This window comes from Panthera onca, chromosome B4 (genome assembly GCF_046562875.1).
Source record: "Panthera onca isolate mPanOnc1 chromosome B4, mPanOnc1 haplotype 2, whole genome shotgun sequence".
Classification (NCBI taxonomy): domain Eukaryota; kingdom Metazoa; phylum Chordata; class Mammalia; order Carnivora; family Felidae; genus Panthera; species Panthera onca.
The window spans coordinates 92,766,674-92,793,720 of record NC_138345.1 but is presented as its reverse complement, the minus strand read 5'-3'; the positions used below and the strand labels follow the sequence as shown (position 1 = coordinate 92,793,720).

At 40.7% G+C, this 27,047-nt stretch overlaps 1 protein-coding gene across 3 annotated transcripts; it reads left to right on the top strand.

The window, feature by feature from the left end:
• Positions 1-449: 449 nt before the first annotated feature.
• IL26 (interleukin 26) lies at positions 450-26,323 on the top strand. 3 transcript variants are annotated; one of them, XM_060657033.3, is made up of 5 exons: positions 462-1,000; positions 1,086-1,142; positions 1,321-1,455; positions 16,778-16,843; positions 16,934-26,323. In XM_060657033.3, the coding sequence occupies exons 1-5, from the start codon at positions 830-832 to the stop codon at positions 17,018-17,020; spliced, it is 516 nt and encodes a 171-aa protein (XP_060513016.2). In that variant the 5' UTR covers positions 462-829; the 3' UTR covers positions 17,021-26,323. The 3 variants fall into 3 exon arrangements, with proteins under 3 accessions (XP_060513019.2, XP_078305831.1, XP_060513016.2); XM_060657036.3 differs by lacking the exons at positions 16,778-16,843; positions 16,934-26,323 and adding an exon at positions 4,116-4,595 and having other exon boundaries at positions 450-1,000; XM_078449705.2 differs by lacking the exon at positions 1,086-1,142 and having other exon boundaries at positions 461-1,000.
• Positions 26,324-27,047: the final 724 nt, after the last annotated feature.

The window sequence follows — 27,047 nt, the reverse complement described above, 5'->3', positions numbered from 1 at the left end:
TAGGGGCTAAGGATTCAGAGATAGAAAGGTTGGGTCTCTTTCCTTAAGAAATGTGCATGCTACTCGAAGTCTAGAGCTAGAAGCTGGGCAGTCAACTTGGACAGAGATGATAGAGAATTTACTAAACCGTGGGCCTTAACCCCAGGTCCCTATGCCAAACAAATCTTGAGTATGTTAGGGGAGTTACAGTTTCTGAGCTGGAAAGATTCTTGAGAAAAATTGGAAAACTCTCTTGGGTCTTAATGCTGGCTGGCTAAAGAAAGGTGGCTCCTGAGAGAAGAGAGGGAGCCTGGTGAAGGACTCTGCAAGGGATATGTGTAAAACCCATAGGAGATCATGAGCAAGTTTCCCAGGGCTCTCCACTCTACCTGTGGTTAATTTTGGGGGGGTGGGGATATTGGCTAAAAAGGAGATTTTATTTTTCATATGGACATCAAAAAAAAAAAAAATCACACGGCCTCCCGGAGATGAGTCTCCCTTACTGGCATGTCATGAACCTGTTTAAAACAATGCATCTGTTGTGATAGGCAACTGAGGTTCTGACTTGACTTTTTTTTTTTTGAAAAGGGGGCCCTAACCTTCCCAGTAAACTTGTGCTTTTTCTTAGTGTCACAGATAGTGCGGTCAAAGCTTTTTCGGTTATGAAGCAAGCTCTAAAAAAAATAGAACAGCCAGAGTGATCTTCCTCTCTGTAAACTGTAAGTTATCTACCACAGGATCTCATTGAAGAGGTGGCCTTGAGGGCTTAAGTAAGTAGGTTATCCGATCATCGAACCAGGGCAAGAAACTGTCTGGCGAGCGACAGGAGCCCAGAGTGGGGTGGAGGGAGATGCAGGCGAATTGCATTTTGAGGTCTGGGTTGCTGTTTGCCACTCTGTCTCTTGTCATCGCCAAGCACAAGCAATCTTCCTCTGCGAAAGGTTGTTACCCAAGGGGCACACTGTCCCAAGCTGTTGACAGACTCTACGTCAAGGCGGCATGGCTCAAAGCAACAATTCCAGTAAGTATTAGGCTCTGCTTAAAATGATGACCTAACGGACATTTGTAATTCTGGATAACACTTATTTCCCTTTGTTTTATTGTAGGAAGACCGCATAAAAAATATACAATTATTAAAAAAGAAAACAAAAAAGCTATTTATGGTGAGCCAGAGGGTTTTTTAAATGTTTTTCATCTTTCTACTTGTTTGATGCTTTCCCTCCTGCATTTTAATTTTTCCAGGTGGTCATTACGTAATAATCAGGTGGGGATTGCAGTGACATTTTACAAAAACTATATTCCACGGTTTACTTTATGCGATTTCTCATATCTTATTTATAGAAAAACTGCAGATTCCAAGAACAGCTTCTGTCCTTCTTCATGGACGATGTTTTTGGTCAACTCCAATTACAAGTCTGCAAGGAAAGACACTTTGTGGAAGAATTTCATAGCCTTAGGCAGCAATTGAGCCGCTGTGTAAGTATGCACAGCAAACACAGTGAGTTTGATCCTAGAAACCTACCTAGAAAACAGCATGTAGGGAGCTGTCTCCACAGCAAGGGTGAGTAAAAGGGGCTTTCTAATTGGTGGCTTGTGGTCCAAGTGGAGAGTTTATCGTCAGTGAACCAGCACTGAATAACCACGAGTAACTCATAATGCCAATACTTATTGTTTCTTTTTTTAATATTTATTATTCTTAAGGAGTGGCACATACGACATCTTGGAGATCTAAAATACCACGGAATGATCCTCAATATTTGTTTATTTATTTGTTTGTTTACTTATTGTTTCCTCTGTATATGAGTCCCAAGTGATTCATTCAGTTATTTAATAAATATTTCTTAAGCACCAACATGTGCCACACACTATTCTAGGCTGTTATTTCCTTCTTTTCTTTTCTTTCTTTCTTTCTTTCTCTTTCTTTCTCTTTCTTTCTTTCTTTCTTTCCTTGCCATATAGATGAGAGCTTTTAGATTGCTTTTTTCTTATTTACCTAATTTTTTTTATAGCTATACCCTTTTTAAGGCACGGTCTCAGTCCAAACTTTATAAAAACAGGGGTATGTCTTCTTTGGCCCTTAAGTTATTTGATGCTGCAGTATGGCCACTGTCACCACAAGCAATGGGGAATTAATTAAGAAGGTTAAAGTGACCACATTTCTCTATAAACATTCACAGTAAGAAAGACGGGTGCAGAACAATGAAACAAAATAAAGCAAAACAATTAAGCTGGGATCAGTGCAATATTAGTCGACTTGCCTCTGTGGGGGATGGTAAATCTTTTCTATGATCCTGTTTGGGTTCCAAGCATGCTTTCTCAGCCTCTTATGATTGTACCTTGCAGGCGGTGTGAAGGGGGGGTAGTGATGATTATTGCAGTCCTTGGATTGCTAGATGGAAACGAGTTCTGTACTCTTGGGCATTATGGTCACTGAGACTTCAATTCCGGGCAGTTGCAGGTGGAGTTTTACTTAAGAGTTAAGATGTGTTTTCCTTGGGGTCTGTCAAAGTGTTCAGGATCTCAAATTGCAGACCACAGCACAGAGGCATTATATGTGGGTGACGTGGTCGGTAGGTAAAAAATTCCACTGAATTTATCTTCTCTTTTTCTTTGGTTAGTTTGTGTTTAAGTTATGTCCTTGTTTGAAGCTTGGGTTGCATGGTGTCTTATAAACTCTCCGATCCCATTCATGTATCTGCAACGATAAAAATTACAACCTGGCGCCTCCTTGTAGAAGAGAGAGAATGCCCTGGGCCAATTCCCTTGCCTAAACTAATGGAAAGATCCTCACTTCTCTTTGGCTTTTTTTATACTTTACCTTTGAGGTCATCTTGTTAAGATAGTGAATAATATAAATAGCCTCTTAAATTTAAGTTGAATTATTATGTAGTTTTATATTTCATTCCCCCTCCCGCCAGCCTATTAGGTTATAAGTAAGAGCGTTTTCGCCCCTAAAAGATTTGAGGAGGAGGAGACTACCTCTTGAAGGACTTGATATAGGGGAAATAATGAGACCTAAGGCAGCCACTGTAGGCTGGGGTGGAGTTCAAACGAACAATCGAGCTGCTTCCATTTCGGTGTCTGGAGACCAGGATCCTCTTCAGCCTGTTGTTTTTTTTTTTTTTTTTTTTTCTTTTTCTTTTAAATGCATCCTGCTTCTCTTCCCTTTTTGTTTTAACTCCGATTCCTCGGTGTAGGTGCTATTCATTGCATTAGTCAGTCGATTTCATATCATGTTATTTCAAATGAAGTTGTTAATGGTGGTGAGGCACTAGAATAAATCCTTGCCTGATACTGTAGAGTGTATCTAGACGCCTGGAGCCCCAAAAGATGTGTCTATTTTCCCATCAGTTGGGTTTCCTCGGCTCAAATAGCTAGAGAACTCAATGATAGCTATAACCAAGACCATGAAACGTTCTAGATGAAAAATACAATTATCTAGGAACTCTGGTTTGCCTGGATTTATTTCTGGAGAAGTTTTTTTTCCCTAAAGAGACCTGTCAAAAAAGATACTTCTGCCAACAGAGATGTTTCTTTCAGGGACTTGGGTCACACGGCCTGTGGGAGCAGAGGGGTACCTCCCGCGCGGGCTGTGACTGCGTACCAAAGTGGCTGGCTCCCCCTTGTGGCCAAATACGAGCACACACGTCCACTCAACCTCCCTGAGCGCCACCTAATTCTGGGCTTTCCTTCTTACTTTCTCGCACCTGAAGTCAAGCGCTGCTAGCCCCAGTTAATTTGTCTCACAGACTTTGGAGTTTATGCTGAGAGGTATACCAACCACCTCTGCGAAACTGAAAAAGAAAATCAGAGGATTAGCCTGAGTTTGGAAAGCCTTCGCAGACATTGTGTCGGGGAAATAGGTGCTTGCATCTGGCTTAATCTTTTGGCCAATGATAATTTTGTATTTTTGGTAAGAGAAGCTGGTATCTGTTTAATATAAATTTACTGAGCATCTGCTCTAGTCAGTGAATGATTTCTTCTTATGAATATAGAACTTTCCTGCAAATGGTGTTGTAAAGACAAATGAAAACCCAATCAACTGGAACCAAATGGTTAAAAGAAACAAGTCAGTTTTGTAAACTGAATTTTTGCAAATTGGCTTACAGCAGGTGGCCTACTTCTGTATTTTCCAGGTTCTGCCCTGGGTGAGAAAGACCAGTCTGATCAAGTCCCCAGTCTCTGGTGCTTGTACTCTTCTTACCGGCAGAGAGATGTAAACAAAGAAGGCCAGTGAATCATGAAATGTGACATGTGTGATGCTGAGTTTTCTGTGTGACCCGGTCACTGTGGAAGCACAAAGGGGGAGGTAGTTAATTCTGTCCACCTTGAGGTTTGGAGAGCATGTATTATTGAAGGAGGTGACGACTGCATTCGGTTTCCTGGGGAATGAGGGAGCAGGAATGGCGCGGGGAGAAGCTTGAATAAAGCTTGATGGTGTGAAATGACATATCATATTCAGAAAACAGCAAGTAACTGAGTATGAATGTAGAATGGCTTGGGGAATGTCTAGAGGAGGCTGGTTGTTTAGATTTTAGCCAGGAGATGCTAATAAAGGGCTGGCTAAGAGAGGCATGATAACACCGGCTGAGGATAAGGATTGTCCTGAAGAAAAATGTAAAGCCATCTAAGGGCAGGGCAGGATCACATACTCTTATGTTTCAGAGAAAGCTCTTTGGTGAAGGTAGAGGGATGTAGGTGGGGGGGGGGGGGTGAGGCTCTAGGGAGAAAAAAGTATATAAAAAGCATTGCAATAATGTGGCTGGAGTGAACACACTCGGGTCATAGGGAAGGGCGAGGAGAGTCTGAGGAAGAGAGGAGAGTCTGGGATGAGCCTAAGGTTCTTACTTGGGGGGCTGAGTGGGAGGGGGTGTCATTCATTAAACATAGAAGGAGAAAGCTTGGAGTAAGGTAAATGAGTTGCTGTCAGACCTGCTAGAAGTTTCAGGAGTCCCACACGTCAGAGTAATCATAAGAGTAGTATGTAAGCTTTCCATATATATATTGGGTATGTTTAATATTTATGACGTATTTATTAACAGATTTGTTGAGATATAATCAACACACGATTAACCGAACATAGTTCAAGTGTGTAATTTGGTAGTTTTGACATGCGTATACCCTTGTGAAGCCATCGCCACAATTAAGATAATGGACATATCCATCACCCCCAAAAGTTTCTTGGTGCCCCTTTGTGATCTGTCTCCGTCCCCAGGGAATCACTGATCTGCCTTTTGTCACTGTAGATTTTTTTGCATTTCCTAGAATTTAATGTAAATGGCCCATATGTTACACTCTTTTATGTCTGACTTTTTCCACCCAGCATAATTATTTTGAGATTCACTCGTGTTACTGAGTGTATCGGTCATTTATTCCTTTTTTATTGCCATGTAGTATTCTATGATAATGATGTAGTACAATTTGTTTGTTTGTTTGCCTACTGATGGTTTTTTTCCCCCCAGCTTTCAGCTATCACAAGTAAAGCTGCTATGAATATTTGTATGCAAGTCTTTGGACAGGTATTTTCATTTCTCTTGGGTGAATACCTAGGAGTGGCATAGTTGGATCATAAGTTAGGTGGATGTTTTGTAAGAGATGGCCAAACTGTTTTCCAAAGTGACTATCCCATTTTAAGTTCTCACCAGTAGTGTGCGAGAGGTCACTACTCAGGATCCTTGCTATCGCTTAGTATGGTCAATGTTTACACATGCCAGCCAGTGTAGTTGTGGTATCACATTGTGTTTTCCATTTGCATTTCTCCAGCCATTAATGATGTTGAGTATCTCTTGACTTGCCTATTTATCATCAATATATCTTTGGTGAAGTGTCTGTTTGGATATTTTGCCCATTAGAAAAAAGAGGTTGGTTATTTTCTCACTGGGTTTTGCGTATGTTTGTTTTCAAGTATATTCTGCATGCAAATCTTTTATCAGATATATAATTTGCATATATTTTTCTCTTGGTCTGTGACATCTTTTCATTATCTTAACAGTGTCTTTTGAAGAGAAGACGTTTTACATTTTGATGGTGTCTAACTTATCAATTTTTTTCTTCAATGAATCATGCCTTTTGTGCCACATTTAAGAAATCTTTATTTAACACAAGGTCACAAAGAACTTTTACTGTGTTTTCATTTACAATTTTTTCTACTTTTAGGTTTCACATGTAGGTCAATGCCTTTTCACCTGTTGAGATGACCGTGTGAATTTTATTTTTTAGACGATTGATACCAATTACATTGGTTTTCAAAGTTATGCCAACTTTGCATTTCCGGGATCTACTCTATTTGGTAATAATGCTTTGTCCCTATCATGTATTGTTAGGTTCAACTTGCTAAAATTTTATTAATAAGTTTTGTATCTATGTTTATGAGGGACATTTGTATCCTTTAATATCTTTGTCTCATTTTTGGAATTAGTATAATGCTGATCTCATTCAGTAAGTTGGAAAGTATTCTCCCCTCTTTCATTTTCTGGAAGGGCTTGCATAGAATTGATCCTTTGAAGCCATTTTTTGAAGCCAATGGTCCAGTGAAGCCATTTTTGCCTAGAGTTTTGTGCATGGGAAGATTTTAAACTAAGTATTTTAGTTTTTAATAGCTGCATGGCTATTGATGTTCTTAATTTCTCCTTGAGTGAGCTTTGATAATTTGTGTTTTTCAATTTTATTATTCATTTCATCAAATCTACCAAGTTTTAGCCACAAAATTGTTCATGTTATTTCTTTAGTATCCTTTAAAAATTTTTTTTTCAATTTAATGTTTATTTATTTTGAAAGAGAGAGAGACAGACAGAGTGTGAGCAGGGGAGGGGCAGAGAGAGAAGGAGACACAGAATCTGAAGCAGGCTTCAGGCTCTGAGCTGTCAGCACAGAGCCCGAGAGGAGGCTCAAACTCAAGAGCTGTGAGATCATGACGTGAGCGGAAGTCGGACGCTTAGTCGACTGAACCACCCAGGCAACCCACGTTAATATCCTTTTGATGTTTGTAATAGTATGGGATGATGTCATTTCTGTCATTGTGGATATTGGTATTTTTTGTCTTCACCCTTTTTTCCCCTGAAATTTTATCGAAATTCATCAATTTTATTGACTTCTCAAAGAATCAGTTTTTAGTTTGATTTCCTCTATTGATTTTCAGTTTTGATTTCACTGATTTTCATTCTGAGTTTTATTGTTCCTTTCTTCTGTTACATTCGAGTTTACTCTTTTTTTTTTCTGGTTTCTTAAGTTGAAAGATTGGGTCACTAATTTGAGATCTTTCAGTGTTTTCTTAAGGTGAAAGCTGAAGTTATTAGTTTGAGGTTTTTTTAATCTTTTCAGTACAGGAATTCAGTGTTTTGAATTTCCCTTTTGGTACAAAGTACTTTAGCTACATCCCACAATCTTTGATATGTTGTGCTATTTTCATTTACCTTGAAATACTTTCTAGTTTCCTTTTTGATTTCTTCTTAGATCCATTTGTTATTTGGAAGGGAATCCTTTAGTTTCTGTATATTTGGGGATTTTTCCAGATGCCTTTTTGATTTTGATTCCTAATTTGATTTCATTTTCGTCAAAGAGCATCCTTTATGTGACTCAAATCCTTTTATATTTGTTGAGCCATGTTTTATGGCCCAGAATTTGGTTAATTTTGATAAACGTTGTATGTGTATTTGAAAAGAATTGATATCTTGCTGTTGAGTGGGGTGTTCTATAAATATCACTTAGATCTAGTTGTTACTATTTTCCAATTTTTCTATATCTTTACTGATTTTTTTTTTTTTACTTATTTTATCAATTGTGGACATCTCTGGCATTAATTGTGAATTTTTCTATTTCTCTATCAGTATTCATGGTAGAAGCTCATGTATTTTGAAGTTCTGCTATCAGGTGCGTAAATATTTATGACTACAATGTCATCTTGATGAATTGACCCCTTTATTTTATAAAAGTACCCTATGGTCCTTCATAATATTCTTTGATCTGAAATCCACTTTTTCTGATAAAAATAGAACCACTTCAGCTTTCCTTTGATTAGTGTTAGCATGATATATCTTTCTCTGCCCTTTCACTGGTAACTTATTTGTGCCTTTTATTTAAAGTGGATTTCTTTTAGGCAGCATATATTTAGGTTCTGTGTGTTTTTATCCATGTCGACAATCTTTTTATTGGTAGGTTTAGATCATTTACCTTAAATGTGATGGGGGTTTAATATGGTTGGGGTTAAATCTACCACCCTGTTGTTTCTCTTCTATTTATCCAGTTATCCTTTGTTCCATTTTCTTCTTTTTCTGACTTCTTTTCGATTGATTTTTTTAAATGATTCCATTTTATCCCTTTTATTAACTTATTAATTATAACTCTGTGTTTTGCCATTTTTGAGACTCTTCATTCTTTTGCGTAGACCCAGGTTCCTATCTGGTAATATCTTCTTTCTCTTTGAAGGATTTCCTTTAACATATCTTGTGGTACAGTTCTATTAGGGATGAATTCTTTCAGATTTTTTCTTTTCTCCTCTTCTTGTTCTTCTTCCAATTTATTTGTTAAAGATATAGTGTTGTTTGCCTTACAAAGTTTCTCATAGTCTGCAGTTTGAGGATTGAATCTTCATTGTCATTTAATTTGTTTTTCTTTATTTTCCATACATTGGTAATTACACATAGATACTTGATCAGATTCAGCTTGATGTTTTGGCTGAATCACTTCATATGTAGGGTTGTGTACTTTTCATCAGAGACACATAGTATATGGCTTTTATGTTTATGATATTAGCAGTCGTTAATTATTGTCTAGATATATTTATTCATAAGGCATTGCAAAATGATACTTTAAAAATTCTATTATACCTTCCTTATTTATAAATGGGGGTAATTCCACAAACAGAACCTACCCTTACTACTTGGCTCTCCTGAGAAATTTGTCATATAAGAAAGGCAGAACAAATACTTAATTCTTTTTCTTTCTTTACTAGTTTTCAATATAAGGAATTGATTTTCTAACATTCTTCCCAGGTGATCAGTGAGTTGTTATTTTCTCCTAGAGTTATTATTAACTCATGGACTTAAATTATTTTTCATTTCTGAGGACTCTTTCTGGCTTCTACAAGCTTCCTGCCTTCCATTTTTTTAAGTCCACCAAGACTGGCGTGTTATTAAGCTGCTCCTAAGAGACAGAACCATGATAATTATCATGATAAGCTATTTGGTCTGGAATTCTGGTACCACTGTATTTGAATGTCATCTCCTTTTTTTTTTTTTTTTTTTGTAACATTCTAGGTATTTTGCAGCACCTAATAAAATATTATATTTTAAAATTAGTCTGATTTGGGCAATTCAGATCGTATAATTATTCAAAGGAAATAAGTTATGGGGAATGTAAACATTTTTATTTTTATAATCTTTGCTAGCCATAGTATTTGGCTAAATGGTATTTGGAAAGCTGACCTATGCATATGTGAAAAAACACATGAAAGATTTTTTTTTAGAAAAAATTTGTTAATGTTTATTTATTTTTTTGAGAGAGAGAGAGAGAGAGAGAGAGAGAATGAGTGGGGAAGGGGCAGAGAGAGACAGAGACACAGAATCCAAAGCAGGCTCCAGGCTCTGAGCTGTCAGCACAAGAATCCGACGCAGGGCTCGAACTCACGAACTGTGAGATCATGACCTGAGCCAAAGTCAGACACTTAACTGACTGAACCACCCAGGTGCCCCTAAAGATTCTCATGGAGCTCAAATACTCTCAGACTTAAAAAGGAACTTACGAGTTGCTTAGTTGAATTCATGAAAAATTTGCCTAATCGCTAGTGATCAAAGTTGAAACTGAAACTGAAAAAAAACTCCACTAGTTTTTAAGATTTCATTATCTCCTTTAATTGGCATTCAATTAAATACCTTTCTTTATATTTATTATATGTACTTAATTTTAAAGTCTGGTAAGTCTTGGCTAAGAGAATATTTGTGTCTCCACATCTTGCAGTGTATTCAACAGGTAATTTGTGTCAATTGCAACTAGCTTATCAACTTACAAAACATGCCTGTTACTTATCCTGGCAGTTTCAATTTGTTTTAATTGCAACCGATTGAACTGATAAAACCAGAAGTAGAAAGTGAGACCAGCCCTGTGTTATTCTCTCATTAAGTGCAAAGTCCAGTCCAAAACCTGTCTTCAGCAATACCAATAATCTCATCTTATGGTTGTTGGAAGAATTAAATGCACATGCTAGTGTCTATTAGCATATAGCGGTGCTGTCAAATTCTTAGTGTCTTTCCTTATTGCTTTCCTTACACACAACACTAATTTTCTTCCAATTACATTTTGGCGACAATTTCCAAAGGAATGGGTCACCTAAACAATAAATTCCTTTTCAGTGCCCATGTTAGTGTTAACTTGCATAATGTGTACAATTTATAGTAGTTCTTTTTTTTTTAATTTTTATTTTTTTTAATTTTTTTTGGGACAGAGAGAGACAGAGCATGAACTGGGGAGGGGCAGAGAGAGAGGGAGACACAGAATCGGAAGCAGGCTCCAGGCTCCGAGCCATCAGCCCAGAGCCCGACGCGGGGCTCGAACTCACGGACCGCGAGATCGTGACCTGGCTGAAGTCGGACGCTTAACCGACTGCGCCACCCAGGCGCCCCTATAGTAGTTCTTTAAGCATAAAGAGATCATTTTTGAGTAACCGGTTTAAATCTTGGTGTATATATATTTTCTAATGATATTATAGAATCTCTTTGTTGCCAAATTTGCTCCTTAGTTAGCGGTATATAGGTTCTCTGTCAGAATTATGGGGCACAGCTCTATCTTTCCATGGGCTACGTTACGTGGAATTATTCTTTTTTTTTTTCTTGATATATAATTGACATACAACATTATATTAGTTTTCAGATGTGCAATGTAATGATCCAATATTTGTATCAATTATGAAACGATCACCACAATAAGTCTAGTTAACACGCATGCATGGACTCATTCTGATAAACAGTTACATTGAGAGCGTTTAAGAGTTTGTAGTGAAGGTATTTGGAAACTCTTTCTAGTTTTTTCTATGGAACATGGAGAAATGTTGTGTGAAAAGAAAAGATGGTGCAATCCAGTCTGAAGTCGTATGATGAGGTAAATATAGGGGCTTATGTACGATTTTACATTCCTCCAGTGGTTGTGAAAATGCTGCATTTGTTGATGATAGGATACATGCTAATCAAACTCTTCATAGAAAGAATTTGAGGTCGTTCTTTGGAGAATACACTATGTACAGTTAGGTCTCTGCAGGAACACAGCATGTGTAGCTGTCTAGTCCTTGACCCACGTATTTCATTTCCACAGCATTATCAGTGGAGAGGGATTTTCCATTTGTGTTTTAGCGGTCATACATAATCCAAATTTGTATAATTATTCAAAATGTGAGGAGATTGGGGACACAAAATTACGGATTGTGTTTGTTCATCCCGTTGTTTTTCAGAAACCAAAATGCTCACTGATGCCCGGGACATGCTTCATTGTGTTGTTAAACCAGAGGCCCTGTGAACCCCAAAGCTGTAAGCTGGTGCTTGCGTTGTGTTCATTGATCCCTTCACTCAACAAACATTTAGTGAGCATCTAATACTTGCTGAACACTATTCCAGATGCTGGAACAACCAAAATTGACATATAATATCTCTGTCCTTTTAAAACTCCTTGAAAACGCTGCCAGCCAGTTTCAGCGGGTCTCAGCTCGGGCTGGGTGCTGTGCAGGGAGCTGGCGGCAGGAGGCGCTGCGGCGGGGCTGGAAGCTGGGGGCCAGACAGCAGCTCGTTGAATCCGGGCGTTTTAGCTGAGACCTGAAGGGTGTCCAGATCATCTCTGCGCTCTTCAGTCTGGAGCACTGAGCTTCCTCTGCCCGCTTGGCCCTTCTCCCTGCCTCTGCGCTCCACCACACTCACCCTTCAAGGTGCAGCTAACCGGAGTTTTTCTTCTGGAAGTCTTATGGAATCCCGCAGTCAGGCTGCCTCTACTTCTTAGAGCAATTGTATTTTTTTTTAAATCACAATATTTATCACACAGTGTTGTAATTTTGCGTCACCATTTGTCTGAGCAGACTGTGAGCCATCGCTTGTGCGCCAAGGCCATTTTTCATCTTGCAGGCTACTTTTATTTTATTTCGTTTTATTTTATTTTACTGTATTTTATTTTTAAAAGTGTATTTATTTATTTTGAGAGAAAGAGAGAGAGTGTGCGTGCATGCAAGCAGGGGGAGGGGCAGAGAGAGAGAGGAGAGAGAACGTTCCTTTAAAAAAAAACTTTTTAAATCAAAAAATTGTTTTATTCTCAAGTTAGTTAACATACAGTGTAGTCTTGGCTTCACGAACAGAACCCAGTGATTCATCTCTTACATATGGTACCCAGTGCTTTTCCGGAAAAGTGCCCTCCTTAATGCCCGTCACCCATTTAATACGCCCCTGCAACGCCCATGAACTCTCAGTTTGTTCTCTGTATTTAACAGTGTCCTGTGGTTTGTCTCTCTCTCTCTGTTTTTATCTTCTTTTTCCTTCCCTTCCCCTATGTTCATCTGTGAGTTTCTCAAATTCCACGTATGAGTGAAATCATATGAAATCTGTCTCTCTCTGACTGACTTATTTCAAGAGAGAACATCCTAAGCAGGCTCTGTTGTCAGCACAGAGCCCGAGGAGGGGCTCAGTCTCACGAACCAAACCGTGAGATCATGACCTGGGCTGAACTCAAGAGTTGGACACTTAACCATCTGAGTCACTCAGGTGCCCCTATCTTGCAGGATACTTTTTAAAAAAACTTTCTTGTTTGTTTATTTATTTATTTTGAGAGAGATCAAGCAGGGGAGAGGCAGAGAGAGAGAGAGAGAGAGAGAGAGAGAGAGAATTCCAGGCAGGCTCCATGCTGTCAGCACGGAGCCCGAGGTAAGACTCGAACCCACAAACCATAAGATCATGACCTGAGCTGAAACCAAGAGTCAGACACTCAACCTACTGAGCCACCCAGGTGCCCCTGGCAGGCTACTTTTAAAAATTAAATTAATCAATGTGATATGGGTGGAGGCACTATTGTATGCTTAGTGTATAATAACTACGCAATAAAAATGTATTAACTTAATGATGCATGACTAGGCTGTTGCCTTCTGACATCTCATACTTTTCTTTGAGCCCTAGTTATTCTAGCTCTACTAACAAATGGCCTCCAGTCCAGATCACATCTGCTTTGGTTGAGTTTGTCAAATCATGCATCCGTTCCTACAGTAATGTCGCTGACCCTTTGTTGTGCATTGTTTTCAGCAAATGCAACTCTACACGGAAATATAAGGGAGAGGAAATCATTGCATTAGAAATTTCTCTAATTGCATATTAGATGGCAAAGCCATCTGACTTGTGACCGTAAAACCTGGCTGCTCTGCTGGGTCTGTAGACATGTTGACAACAGTGAGGAAAACGAGAACCTACTGCATCAGATCTTTACTAGGAGGCCACGTATAGTGAATGGATCTCAAGACACCAGAAAGCATCCCATAAACCAGCACGCTCCTGTGGCAACATTGGCACTATTAAGTGTTTCTTGCTATTGCTGTTGGTGGTGGAGGTGGTTCTTGTTGTTGTTTGCCAAACCTTATTTTTCTCCTTTTTTACTCTCCTCGCCCTTCTTAGGTGGAGTGAAGGCAGAAGTCCTTCTTGTCCTTCCCACCCTGCTCTGGGATGTGCTGCGGGCTGGAGTTTTCTGGGCAGAGACACAGTCAGAAGGAATGCCTTAATGATATTTAACTTCCATAAGGTCCAGAATTTGGTTGGTTTTTTTGGCTTCCCACTTTTAGTGTTAAATCTTTACATCCTAGCACAGGCATACTGGATATTGTGCCGTGTAACTTGGTTCTGTACTTTGTGGTCGATCCTTGCACCTAAGAACTTCGCTACAGTGCCTTGGATTTAGGCAAATGTTGATTCTCTTATGAAGTTGTCTTTCATCCCATTGCAAGATTTGGACCAACTACTTTTCTATTAGATAATTTCAGGTCAGAAGGAATCAGCATCTAATCAAACTGTCTAATGGGCAGACCTGTCTAAATTTCTTTCCATAGCTACTCTCTTGGCTGGACCTAGACTTGGTTATTTCTCGAATTTGCTCTTGTAGTTCCAGTCTGAAAAACAAAATGAACAAAGAAACACACACACACATACACACACGCACACACACACACACACACACCCCACAGTATTTCTTCTGCTTATTATCACATCGTCCATTTTCACGTAGAAATCTTCTCTGTCTCTGTCTCTGCTGATCAGCTTCGTCCTCTAAAGCCATTTCCAGCATTTCCCTTCTATAATGCAGAACAGAGATCTTCGAACTAATCTCTCTTTGGAACTGGATTTTGAAGGTTTTCAACAAGAGCTTGGCTGAATTGGAATATCTCTTCCAAGTTATGCTGATTTTTTTTTTTTGGTATAATAGAGTGGTTTCAAATACAGACTCTGGAGTCAGAATATTTGGGTTTGGATCTCAGTTCTTCCACTTACTGTGTGAACACAAGCATAATATTGACTTCTGTGCTTCAGCTTATGAATCTGTAAAATGAGGATAACAATAGCACCTACCTCACAGGGTTATTGTGAGGACCGAATGCAGTAATATAATCAAAGCCTTCGGATTAGTGCCTGATACATAATACTAACATAATACCTGTTGACTGTTATTATTTTTACCTAGCAATCTTCTCAGTATTTCTGTCTTCGGTTGCAGGGGGATTGAGATAAAGTAGAGAGCTCCTGGAGCTGCTGAATTTTTACCTAATAATATTGATCTGGTGTTTTTTGTTTTTGTTTTTTTTTTTTAATTTCCTGTCCGCAGTTCTTTATTTACTCTTTTGGTTCATCATTATGTCTTCAGTGTCCAGCACTGAAGTCTGACACATAGTGAGCACTTCATCATTTGCATAATGAATGAATGGATTCTTTCTGACTGTACTCTCTGAGATGGCCTACCACTGTCCAGGATCTGTCACGCATTGTTTTGGCCTCACTGGATCTGGTCTGGGTTGAAATGTCCTCTTCTTCTAAATATTTATTTAGAGAGAGAGAGAGAGGGAGAGAGAAATCCCAAGCAGGCTCTGTCAAGGAGCCTGACGCAGGGCTCGAACTCACAAACCGTGAGATCACGACCTGAGCCGAAACCAAGAATCAGATGTTCAACTGACTGAGCCGCCCAGATGCCCCTGAAATGTCCTCTTCTTAATTCAGGGTTCTTACCACAGGAAAATCCAATGTCGTGGTGTGAGTCCTGTAAACTATACCTTAACCTGAACATTCTGTGTCTGCAAGCTCTTCTGTGCCTAATCGGGGAGGCCCCTTGCACAAGAGGGGTCTCTTCCTTCTACACAGTGTATACCTGAAAGTACAGTCCCCACTTGGGTAGTCATGACACCATCACCACCATTAGGCCCTGTAACAGCATTCAGGATATAACTGTCAAATCATTTCAGCTATTTTTGCTTGGTAAGAAAAGGAGCCTGAATGCTGCCCATTGTCCCCACTTTTCTCTTTGTGTTCTGGCCTAAAGGGATCTGCTGACTGACATTGGCCATGTCTTATTGGTTTCAAAAGTGATGTCTTTTAGCCGTTTCCATTCATGAGTTTTCTTTTTTTTAAGTTTTTATTTATTTTTGACAGAGAGAGTGCACAAGCTGGGGAGGGGCAGAAAGAGAGGAAGACACAGAATCTGAAGGAGGCTCCAGGCTGTCAGCACACAGCCCGATGCGGGGCTCAAACTCACAAACCATGAGATCGTGACCTGAGCCAAAGTCGGATGCTTAACCAACTGAGCCACCCAGGAGCCCCTCCATTTCATGAGTTTTAACTGTTACCATTACTGATGTGCCCAGCACGATTTTATCACTAGGACAGGACCTTTGGCAAGCAACTTAACCATTTGGGACTTGGCTTTCTTTTCTGTAAATCGAGAAGAATTGGCCTATACCACCTCCTTGGTCTGTTCTAGCACTGAGTTTCCACAAGTAAAAACTAAAGTCATGGGCAAGCAAAAGACAATGTTAATGACCTCCTACTTGACTACTAAGTGATTTCTGTGCTCAGAAAGGGTTTGAAAATTCACTTCCTCAAAGGAGATTGGCAGTTTCTCCTAGCCTGGTTACAAGCCATCTTCTCAAAACATTGAACGCTCCTTCTCCTGCTTTAGAAACTAATATTTCCTGATGTTTTCTCCTGGCAGTTAGTGCCTGAATACCGTACTGTGCGATGTATGTAGTGGACAGGATGATTTTCCAAAAAGGGAATTTGTTCTTGTAAGTTCCCACATCTCCCATGCTTCCTTTGTCTCTGATTGGATTGCTCTAGTCTTGTTGTCTTCCTGCCTCTGGGCCTTTACACACCCTCCCCTGTGCCTGAATTATTCTCTCCTGTGCATCTTCCCCAAATGCCCTTTATCCTTTCTTCATGCTCCCATACTACTGGTTCCTTCTCATTTTTCAGATTTTAATTTAAACGTCATTCTTCAAAAGAGCCTTCCCTGACCATCCAGTTGAAAGTAGGCCATTCCTGTAAATTCTTATCATAGAGTCCCGGCATTACAAACACAGATTTACTTGTACCTTGTATTTTGTAACTTAATGTTAGTTTCTTTATTTATCATCTGCGTCTCCTATGGAACTGTAAGCTCTGTGATGACAGAGACCAACTATTATTTATTTGCCAGTGCACATCTATGCCCAGAACATTATACCTGCTCAATAAATGTTTATTGAATGGGTAGAAAAGTATTATTACAGCCTCTTCAATAATATAACCTGTATTTTCTGTTGATTTATTAGATTTCATGTGCTTCATCAGCTAGAGAGATGAAAACGATTACCAGGATGAAAAGAACATTTTATGGGGTAAGTATTTCAAATCATTGTTTTTGAATACTGTACTTTGTTTTTTAAAATGTGAAAATTTCTGCTTTTATATCTCTATTTTATCTGCAGATTGGAAACAAAGGAATCTACAAAGCTGTCAGTGAACTGGATATTCTTCTTTCCTGGATTAAACAATTCCTGGAAAGCATTAAGTAATGCAAGAACCCAAGTGCATGGATTTGATTGTTATTTTGGAACATAATGAGAACCACTGGAAATAAATTTATAAGACTGTATTGCTTTTAAAAAACTTTTGTACATGGTACTGATACCAAGTTAGATGACTAGGTAAATTTAACATGATAAAGTTTTGGAGATCCATAAATTATCTCTAATATGTACATTTTCTATATTTTCAAAGAATACTTTCATCCTGAACATGTTTTATTATCCTCAAGTACACTTAATTTAAAGCTGCATAATCAGAATTAACTCATGTAATATTTGTGGAGGAAAAGTGACAGCTTTCTGGAATACAATATAATGTTATCGAGACTTCCATAGATGCTATTGGGATTATTATCTACTTAAGGGTTTTTATGACTTTTAATTATGTCTGGTGTGAACTTAGCTCCCAACAGACCTTTATGTTAATAAGTAAACTGTGCTTCTTTCTCCTGGATGTCCTTTCTATGACAGCGTGCTGGAATTTTATTGAGTGCAGTGGGTAACAACCAGATCAGATCAAATGGGACAGACATGTAAACTAACTGCTCGGAATGGTTTAACGGGAAGGCCTTTGACAGATAACTCAAGCCTCAAAAACCACAAGCTACCAACCTGAGATGCTGTTGGAGATTGATCATGCTCCTTCCAGGTGCTGTACAGTTAGGAAAGTCGATGGAGGTCAAATAAAAGCCTCAATGCAGCTGAAATTCCTCTCCAGGAAATTTTCAGGGCTTAAAAGCCTCACTTGCCCAGCTAGCCCTTCAGTTAAATGAATAATATGGCTGGGCCTTTGTTTTTGCATTACATGGACTCGGCTTCTCACCTAGAGGCCTGCAAGACCCGGGCCATTTCAGCGAGCAGTTTGTGCGATGGCCGGTTCACTTCTGCAAAGTGTTCCTCGTGCCGCCGAGGCACACAGACAACACTGTGACTTGGTGTTTTGTGATATGAATAGGCAGGGCCTCCTCCAGGTCCATATGGATTTGGTCCTTGGCCCCTCTTCTCTTTATTGCTTTCCCACCATCCAGTTCTTCTTTTCAATCATATGCTGATTATTCTATTCGCTAGGGACTAGCCTCTCTCGATCTAGCTCATTTTCCAAAATCACTTCTTTGTCCCCTGCCACTCCTTCTCTCTGCTTTCCCCATCCACACCCTGTGGTCCCATGTTTTATCTCTATTAAGACCCCCCAGAGAGGGCAAGTTGTGGAGAGAAGAAGGAAATGGAAAGGGGGAGCCTGGAGGACTCTCTTCATCTTGCGCTGTTGACCTAGGGCTTCCCGTTACCTGTCACCACACAACACTATTACAATACCGTTGGCTATAGGCCCTATGCTGTACCTTTCATTCCTCTGACTTATTTGTTCCATACCTGGAAGCCTGTACCTCCCCACTCCCCTTCCTCCTTTTTGCCCCACCCCACAACCTTGGCAACCATCAGTCTGTACTCTGTATTTAGTTATGGGTCTGTTTTGGGCACCTTACTTTCTTTGAAGAACGTTTGGAAGAGATGGGATCCTGGCAATGAGGAATATGCCCCCTGGCTTTGCCATGGACTTGAGAGGAGGTGGTGTACCCATGGCCTGTCATTACCCCACTTTTAGAAGCTGCCCCTCGTGCCTCAGTTTGACCATGTTGTCCTTCCACAGAGCCCAGGGTCTCCAGTCTTGGTTGCAAACCACGCCTAACCAGCTGCATTGCTTATGGACTCCAGACATCAGCGGGGCTATGAAATATTCATTTGCTGGTCAGCAAACCCGAGGTCCTGAAGGAAACAATTTCACTCGTGCTCCCCAATATTTTTGGTGATTGAATTCAATGTGTTTGTTTATTTCCCAAAATCGTTCATTTACCCAGAATAGTCAAAAGGCTGCTAAACTCAGTCAGAAGCACTCACTATAGGACTCTAAAGGTCATCACCCAGTAAGAAACCAATATCCATGTCTCAATGCCTATTCACAAGCAAACTTTCTCAAATGCTAAGGAAAAAGCATGGTTTTAGTGTGTTTGAGTAGAGACTGGACTATTGAAAAGGCAAGAAGAGAGAAGCTGGTGTCCCGAGGCACAGTGAGAAAAAGGGTTTGGTGGGGCCACTGGGCTTTGGATGAAGCCTTCCCTTCGGTTTATAGGTCCTACTCTGGACTTTATCAGAACCAGAGATGGTTACATTTTGGGAAATGGACACATACCCCCAAACACCCACAAAGTGCTCTGTGAACCCTAAAGCCATTTAGCATTTATAGATGGAGATTCCTTCTGAGAGATCCCTCCTATATTATACCCAGGAAACTAAATTTCCTATGAAAACATTGTGTAGGTCAGCATATCATTAGAGCTGAAGGAGCTGAGCCTGCTCTTAGCACAGGTAGAACAGAAGGAGCCCAAAGACGGTGAACAGCATGGAGTGGTAGGAAGAGGCCACAGTGGGGTTAAGAGACCTGACTAGTCTTGGGGCACCTGGGTGGCTCAGTCGGTTAAGCGTCCGACTTCGGCTCAGGTCATAATCTCTGTTTGTGAGTTCAAGCCCTGCGTTGGTCTCTATGCTGACAGATCAGAGCCTAGAGCCTGCTTTGGATTCTGTCTCCTTCTCTCTCTGCCCCTCCCCACTTGTGCTCTCTCTGTCTCCCTTCAGGCCTCTGCCCACATCATCAGAGCGTCACTCATACAAAGTATCAACCCCTTCCAGAGCCACCCTTTCACCCCTCATCACCCCACTGACAGACACACTTACATTGACTTGTTTATTGGCTGTCTCCACCATATCAGAATAGTAGCTGTGTGGGGCAAGGTTTTGTCTGTTTTGTTCCCTGTAGAATCCCCAGCGCCCAGTACAGGGCCCGAATATAGGACGCTACCTAAGCATGTGGTAAATGTATGGACCCCGGAGGGAATAGATTGAGGCTTTGGTCCTGCTGCTCTTAGGATGTGTGGCCAATGTCAGGTCACTTCACGGTTGGGCCTCCATTTCTGGATTGGTCCTGATTGAAACTAACTACCACAGGTGATCTATACAGATATTTGCATACTGAGGGGCTGGATTGTCCCTTAGTCCAGGTACACTGCTCTGTCTGGGTCTCACACACCCTCCTCTCTTCCCACCGCCTGCCTTCAGTACCACCTGCGAGCTCGGTTTGCCTGGTTAACTCCTTCTGATCCTTTAAGATTTCATTCAAACATTATTCTACTGTTCATGGTTTCATATATGCTTTACTTCTTCACAGAACCTATCATAATTATAATTCCTCTGTATATTTCATATCTGTTTCACTCATTAGACTATCTCTGGTTCACTGTAGTTCTTCTGCCCAAACCCTAATAAACAGTAAGTGCCCAATAAATATTTGTTGAATGAATAAGTGAATAAAGTATTGAATTGAATTAGATAGTCTCCAAGGTTTCTTCTGGCTCTGGCACATCTCCTGCCGTAATTTTTACTGGTTGGTATGAATCTTGAGGAATGTAATGTAACAGTGGTTCTCCTCTAAGAATACCTATGCTATTATTTGCATAACAATGGATTTAAATCAACATATACGTTTACTTGCTCCCAGTAAAAGGTAACTGTTAATACATATATGGCTCTTAAAATAGGTTGCTAAACTTAAACAGATAAATTCTTTTTTTTTTAATTTTTTTTTAACGTTTATTTATATTTGAGACAGAGAGAGACAGAGCATGAACGGGAGAGGGTCACAGAGAGAGGGAGACACAGAATCTGAAACAGGCTCCAGGCTCTGAGCTGTCAGCACAGAGCCCAACGCGGGGCTCGAACCCACGGATCATGACCTGAGCCGAAGTCGGACGCTTAACCGACTGAGCCACCCAGGTGCCCCTTAAACAGATAAATTCTTAACTAAAACACGTTCATTTGCGTACCACATAGAATCATCTTGCAAACCCTGGGTGGAATGTGTCTTACACATTGGGAAACACTGCATTATAATGAATTTCCACTACCTCATTCTGGTCCAGCTTAGAAAATAGAACTTGATCATTTTAACCTGCCCACAGATAACATGCAAAAAAAAAGTCAAGCCACGATGTTCAGGTTTCATACTGGTTTCAGAGCTCTTGTCATTGTTTCCAGAGATGAAGGTACGAAAGCACATTCACCCAGTCAGTCATTCCACGGTACTTATGACTGACGCTCTTGACAGAGGATCCTGGGATGGCAGTGTGGCCCTCGTCCTTCCTTCTGCAGCCCTCTGGGAGAGCACTGTCTTCCCAGGTAGGCCATGGTTGATGCAGCTTCCCAGGGAGGAAGGCTATGAGAGTCACTGTCCTTCCTGTTAGGGAGTCTTCTGGAACGGTCAGATGTATACACGATGGTAGTAACAAAAAGTGAAAGTTCAGTCAGGCTGAGCAGAAAGTCTCAAAAGTTGATGTGGAACTGTGCCGCGAATTACTACACATGAGAAGGATTCATAAAAATGGAGTCCTTCACCAGGGCTGTGAGTTACTAGCTAAAATGAAAACCAATCAATTCTATGGATATTGATTGAATGTGTACTATGTGCTTGTCATGCAGTCATGGCTAAGCTAATAATGATAAATAAAACTCACAGTTTCTCTAGCAAGTTAGGACCTAGGAAGGGAGATAGGAAGATAAATATACGGTGAAATGTAAGCAAAATGGAGAAATATACAGAGTGCATGGGGTGGAGGGCAAGACTCACTGCACCGAGGAGGCAATATTTGGGGAGATTTTCTTCAAGACTCAGCTCAGCTGTGTCACCTCTTCCAGAAAGCCTTCCTTGCTTGATTCCCTCTTCCAAGCCCCCATTCCCAGGCTGTGCCCCTTGCACAGCATATTTTCAGAATAGCATTTAGCACATCAGATTGTAATTTTTTGTTTGCTTGCTTATCTCTTTCTTAAAGGCACAGACAGCGTCTTGTTCAGCATTGTGTCCTCAGTGCTTAACATGGTGCTTGTCGTGCAACAGATATTCAGGAAATGTTTTTGGAGTGAAACAACGGGGAAGCAAAATAGTGACAGTGAAGCTGGAAGAGAGGAAATGGATTTGGGAGATATTTAGGAGGTCAAACGGAAAGAACTTGGAGACCAACTGGTTGAGGGGGGATCAGTATTGAGGAAGCAGTCTAGGATGACTCTGGAGTTTTACACTTTCCACTGATGTGTAGTAAATGTGGCCTCAGAAAAATGCACTGTAATAAACTTCCGTCATCTTTTTTTAGCCTAACACAGAAACGCTTTGAAATTTGGACTTCACAGGAACATAGAACCTCCTAACTTGAAAGGACCAATCCAACTGTATTGTCCAATTTTGCATCTTATACCAGAATCTTCTTTATAACACTGCTCTCATACAGCACTTGCACTTAAAAGAGACAAAATACTTCCCGTAAAAGCCCTTTCTATCTCTAATTCTGTCTATTAGAAATTTGTTTGGATCGGCCTGAAATCTATCCTCTTGAAATTCATCATCTGTTTTCCTAGTTCCAAAATTTGAGGTTCAGAGTACTTGTGACACATCCTCCATGGGACAGGTGGATTAGTTGGGAGGCATGTCGGGGAAGAAGAGGCTCTGTCCTTTCCCTTTAAAGGTTCAGGCTGGAACTTACATGCACCCTGTGTGTGTGCACAGCGCAGGGCCGGAACTTGGTTACAGAGTCACGCCCGGCCCCAAGCAAGGTAGAAAATGCAGTCTGTATTTGGGGAGGCATGCATTCAGTTAAAAATCAAGAGTTCTGTCCTGTGAGAGAGAGGGGGAGAATGGACATTGGGTGACACATCCACATGTTAAACATTTGCAAACAGCAAGCGTTTCACTCATTTCCGTCTCAGCTCCGTCATTTCTTCCCCTCATCTCTCTTCTGGATGAGATGGTTCCACGTTTCCCCGCTTGTTTTCCAAAGGCATGGTTTTGGGTGCTTTCAATGTCAGGGGATTATTCTCTTTCAAATGCATTCCCAACAGTTAGTGAATCCTTGTTGGGCTCTTGGGCCATATTTTCTCACAGTCATTCTTTTGCTTTTCTCTTTTATAATTTATTACTTCAAAAAAAAAATATATATATATGTTGCTGTAGAATCAAAATAATATCAAGACATATAAAGAAAATCGTCATCTCTCTCTGTCTCTTTACCTCCCCCTTCCATGAACCAGTGATGATGGTTTGCTAGTTCTTGCCATAATTTTTCTGTTTTTATCAACAACAACAATAAAAGATATATATACACATATCTTTCTCTTTTTATTAGAGACACAAACAGCATCACATTTATTCTACCTTTCAACTTTACAACTCAACACATCAGGAGCATCTTTCCAAATATATGTATGTTCATTTTAATAGCTGCAAAATAGTCCATGGAATGAGGACAGCATAATTTATTCAACTATTTTAGTTTGTTGTTTTGGTTTTATAGTCCCTGCAAAACAGGCTGTAATAAGTGTATATGTGTGTGTGTGTGTGTGTGTGTGTGTCTCCTCATCTGTGTTTTTATTTTTATAGGGATGTTTTCTAGAAGCAGGATTGTAGGGTCACAAGATGTGCTAAATACTGCCGAATTATTTCTTATAATTCTTATATTGCTAATTTCCCCCAAATTCTTGCTAGCATTAGATATTGTCAATATTTTTCCATTTTGCCAGCCTGATGACCAAAAATGGCATCACATTGTTACAGCTTGCATTTCCCTGGCAACTTGTCAAATTGATCATCTTTTCACATGTATACTCCTTTTACCTTTTCTTCGTCTGAAAGACATACCCTAAAATGTCCTATGGGCCACTTATTTAACAATAAGTTTGAAATCTTAGCTAAGCCTAACTACAAATGGTACACTGTAGTTGATTTTAATGTTTCACATAATTTTAATAGAGAGAAGCATGCCCTGGATAATACATTGTGTTTCTTCTCTACCCACACAAAATCCACTCTGCTCAGCCAGAGATTGCCCAGCAATGGCTTCTCCCTATGTCCCCCGAGATTGGAGGGTGCCACACCCCAGCTCTCTGCTGCTTTGGGTGTAGGAGGGAGAGGGAGAACCCCAGCCATAAACTCAGGTGTTTGCATCTGCTGTGGGGAATAGGGATGAGACTGAGAATTCTCCAGGGGGAAGGAGGCCCCACTTGCCTATTCAGCTCCTACCCAAAGCTTCCTCCAACTCATTTTATTCCCCACCCTTCAAAACTAGACAAGCCATAATTCCAGGATTTAGGATAAGTCATGCTTGGCCCACCTTCCCAAGAATAAACTCTGATCCACAGCCTTTGAGGACCAGGGATGGTCCACTGATGTCCTCTGGACCCCCACTCCTCCCCTTCCATTAAATGTCTTCATGCATCACTGATTTTAAGCTTTTAACTAATCAGGAAAACATTCTCTATACATAAAGATAGTTATGGGGCGCCTGGGTGGCTCAGTCGGTCAAACGTCCAACTTCAGCCTAGGTCATGATCTCACCGTTCCCGAGTTCGAGCCCTGCATCAGGCTCTGGGTTGACAGCTCAGAGCCTGGAGCCTGTTTCAGATTCTGTGCCTCCCACTCTCTCTCTGCCCCTTTCCCACTCACACTCTGTCTGTCTCTCTCAAAAATAAACATAAAGAAAAATAATAATAATTTCAAAAAAAAAGATAGTTGGCACAGAAAAATTACTTAAGAGAAGCGGCCATCCTCTTTAAAATTGCACATCTCCTGTCACGGCACTCCACATCCTTTTTTTTTTGCCCTCTCGATAGTATATATCACCCCTAACATACTGTGTAAGTTACTTACATATTATTTTAATTTAGTGTCATCTGTCTCCCTCTATTAGAATTTAAATTTCATGATGGGAGGGGTTTTGTTGGATTCTTTTACTACTCTGTCTCCAGGACCTAACCAGTGCCTTATCCAGTAGGTGCTCAATAAACTGCTGTTGAATGAATAAATGAGTGAATGAATGTCAAGGGGATAAGGAGAAGAGATAAGGGGAAAGGGTCAAAGGACCTCTGTAGCCAAGAATGCTGCAAATTCTAAGCATGGCCGGTTCCTAACCTTACCCTCTATGACAGGATAGAAACTCCTACAAGAGAGTGGGTGAAATGGCTTCCCAATCATGTGGTTACATTTCTCTTAACCAGAACTGTTTTCAGAGCAGTTGATCCGAAACGAAGCTCTGGTGACTTTCTATTTTCCATTTACTTGTACCATTTAGATGAGGCGTAGAGTAGCTGAGACAGAGAAGGCATATTTGGAGCTTAGATATGGACAGCCATGAGTGCCAGCAGCCTTGGCATGGTAAGTTAATCTTTTGGCTCTTGGATACTGGCGAGAAAGCATTCTCTTCATAGAAATCGTGTCCCTGTATACTTTCTAGCCATGGTGATTTTGAAATTCTGGTGATAATGTCACACAAAGTATAAACAAGAGTGGATGGTGCAGTTCCATATGTTGTGGGTGGGATCCTACACTAGGGCTCCCTAGTCACAGTGATTGGTACAGAATTCTGGAATAAGCCCAAGAAGGTCCAGTCAGAGTGAATTCTAGGATGTTCTCCCTGGGAGGAGAGTCTCTCTCTTCTTTATGAGCCTTAAGCTTGAAAGGATATAAGCTGAACTACTGCAACCCAGCTGCCACCATGAGGACAGAGGCTGGCAGAGAATCAAGCCAACACTTCAATCTCGTAGGTTCTAGAAATCCAGGGTCCTCTGAGGTTCTTTCTACCTCACCTGGATACTGCTTCTCAGGGTCTCAAGTGAGTTCCTATCTAAAAATGACAAGCTGGAGGACCCCAGGGCTTGGCTTTGGGCCTCTTCTGAACCTTGTTAGAGATTGCTGTTAGGTATATCCAGTTCAACCCCATGACTCTAAACACTATCTGTCATGTGCCGATGACTCCATCGGTATCTCCAGGCTGACCTAGCCCCTGAATTCCATACTCGAACGTCCAGCTGTGTAGTTGACATTGCCCCACGAGGCGTTGCATACAGAATGTCAAAAGCAAAAGTTTCGTTTCGCCTTCTACGATCAGTTCATCCTCTAGTGTGCAGCAACTTGGAAATACCGGACAGGATGACACCATGGCAAGCACACAGACTCTGGAGCCAGCAGATCCTGGGTTCAAATATTGGCTGGAATTTAAAAGCTGAGTGAGCTTTTTTTTTTTTTTTTTTTTTGTTAAGTTAATTTATTTACATTGAGAGAGACAGACAGCATGTGAGCAGGGGAGGGGCAGAGAGAAAGGGAGAGAGAGAATCCCAAGCAGGCTTCACGCTGTCAGTGCAGAGCCTGATGCGGGGCTCAAAACTCATGAAACTGTGAGATCATATCTGAGCCCAAACCAAGAGTCAGACGCTTAACTGGCTGAGCCACCCAGGCGCCCCAGTAGTTGAGTGAGCTTAATCTTTCCATCCCTCCCTCCCCTTCTCTGTACAATAAGGGTGATGGAAATGGTACCTATTTTGTGGTGGTGTCAGTGGGGATTAAATGAAGTAATATATGTGATGTAGTTAGAGCCATGACAGGGCCATAATAAAAACTATAAAGTGTGTTATTATTATGTGATAAATCGTCACCTACTCAATTGCTAAAGCCAACAATCTAAGGTTATCCTTGACTTCTTCTCTATCTTCATACCCCAAACCAAATTTATCAGCATGTCCTAAATATACCCTAAATCCTGCTTTAGTATTCCCCAGCCCTTGTCACTGGCATCTCTGCGAAAGCCTCCCATCTGACTAGTCTCATTGTCTCCACTCGCCTCCTGCCTCCAAATCCAGCCTTGTCACAGCTTCCAGAGAGAACTTTTTTTTTTTTTTTACATTTTATTTATTTTTGATAGACAGAGAGAGAGCACAAGTGGGGGTGGGGCGGAGAGAGATGGAGACACAGAATCTGAAGCAGGCTCCAGGCTCTGAGCTGTCAGCACAGAGCCCTACGCGGGGCTCGAACCCACGGACTGTGAGATCATGACCTGAGCTGAAGTTGGATGCTTAACCGACTGAGCCCCCCAGGCGTCCCTCCGGTGAGGACTTTAAAAGTGTAAGCGAAAGCATATTCCTTCCTGTG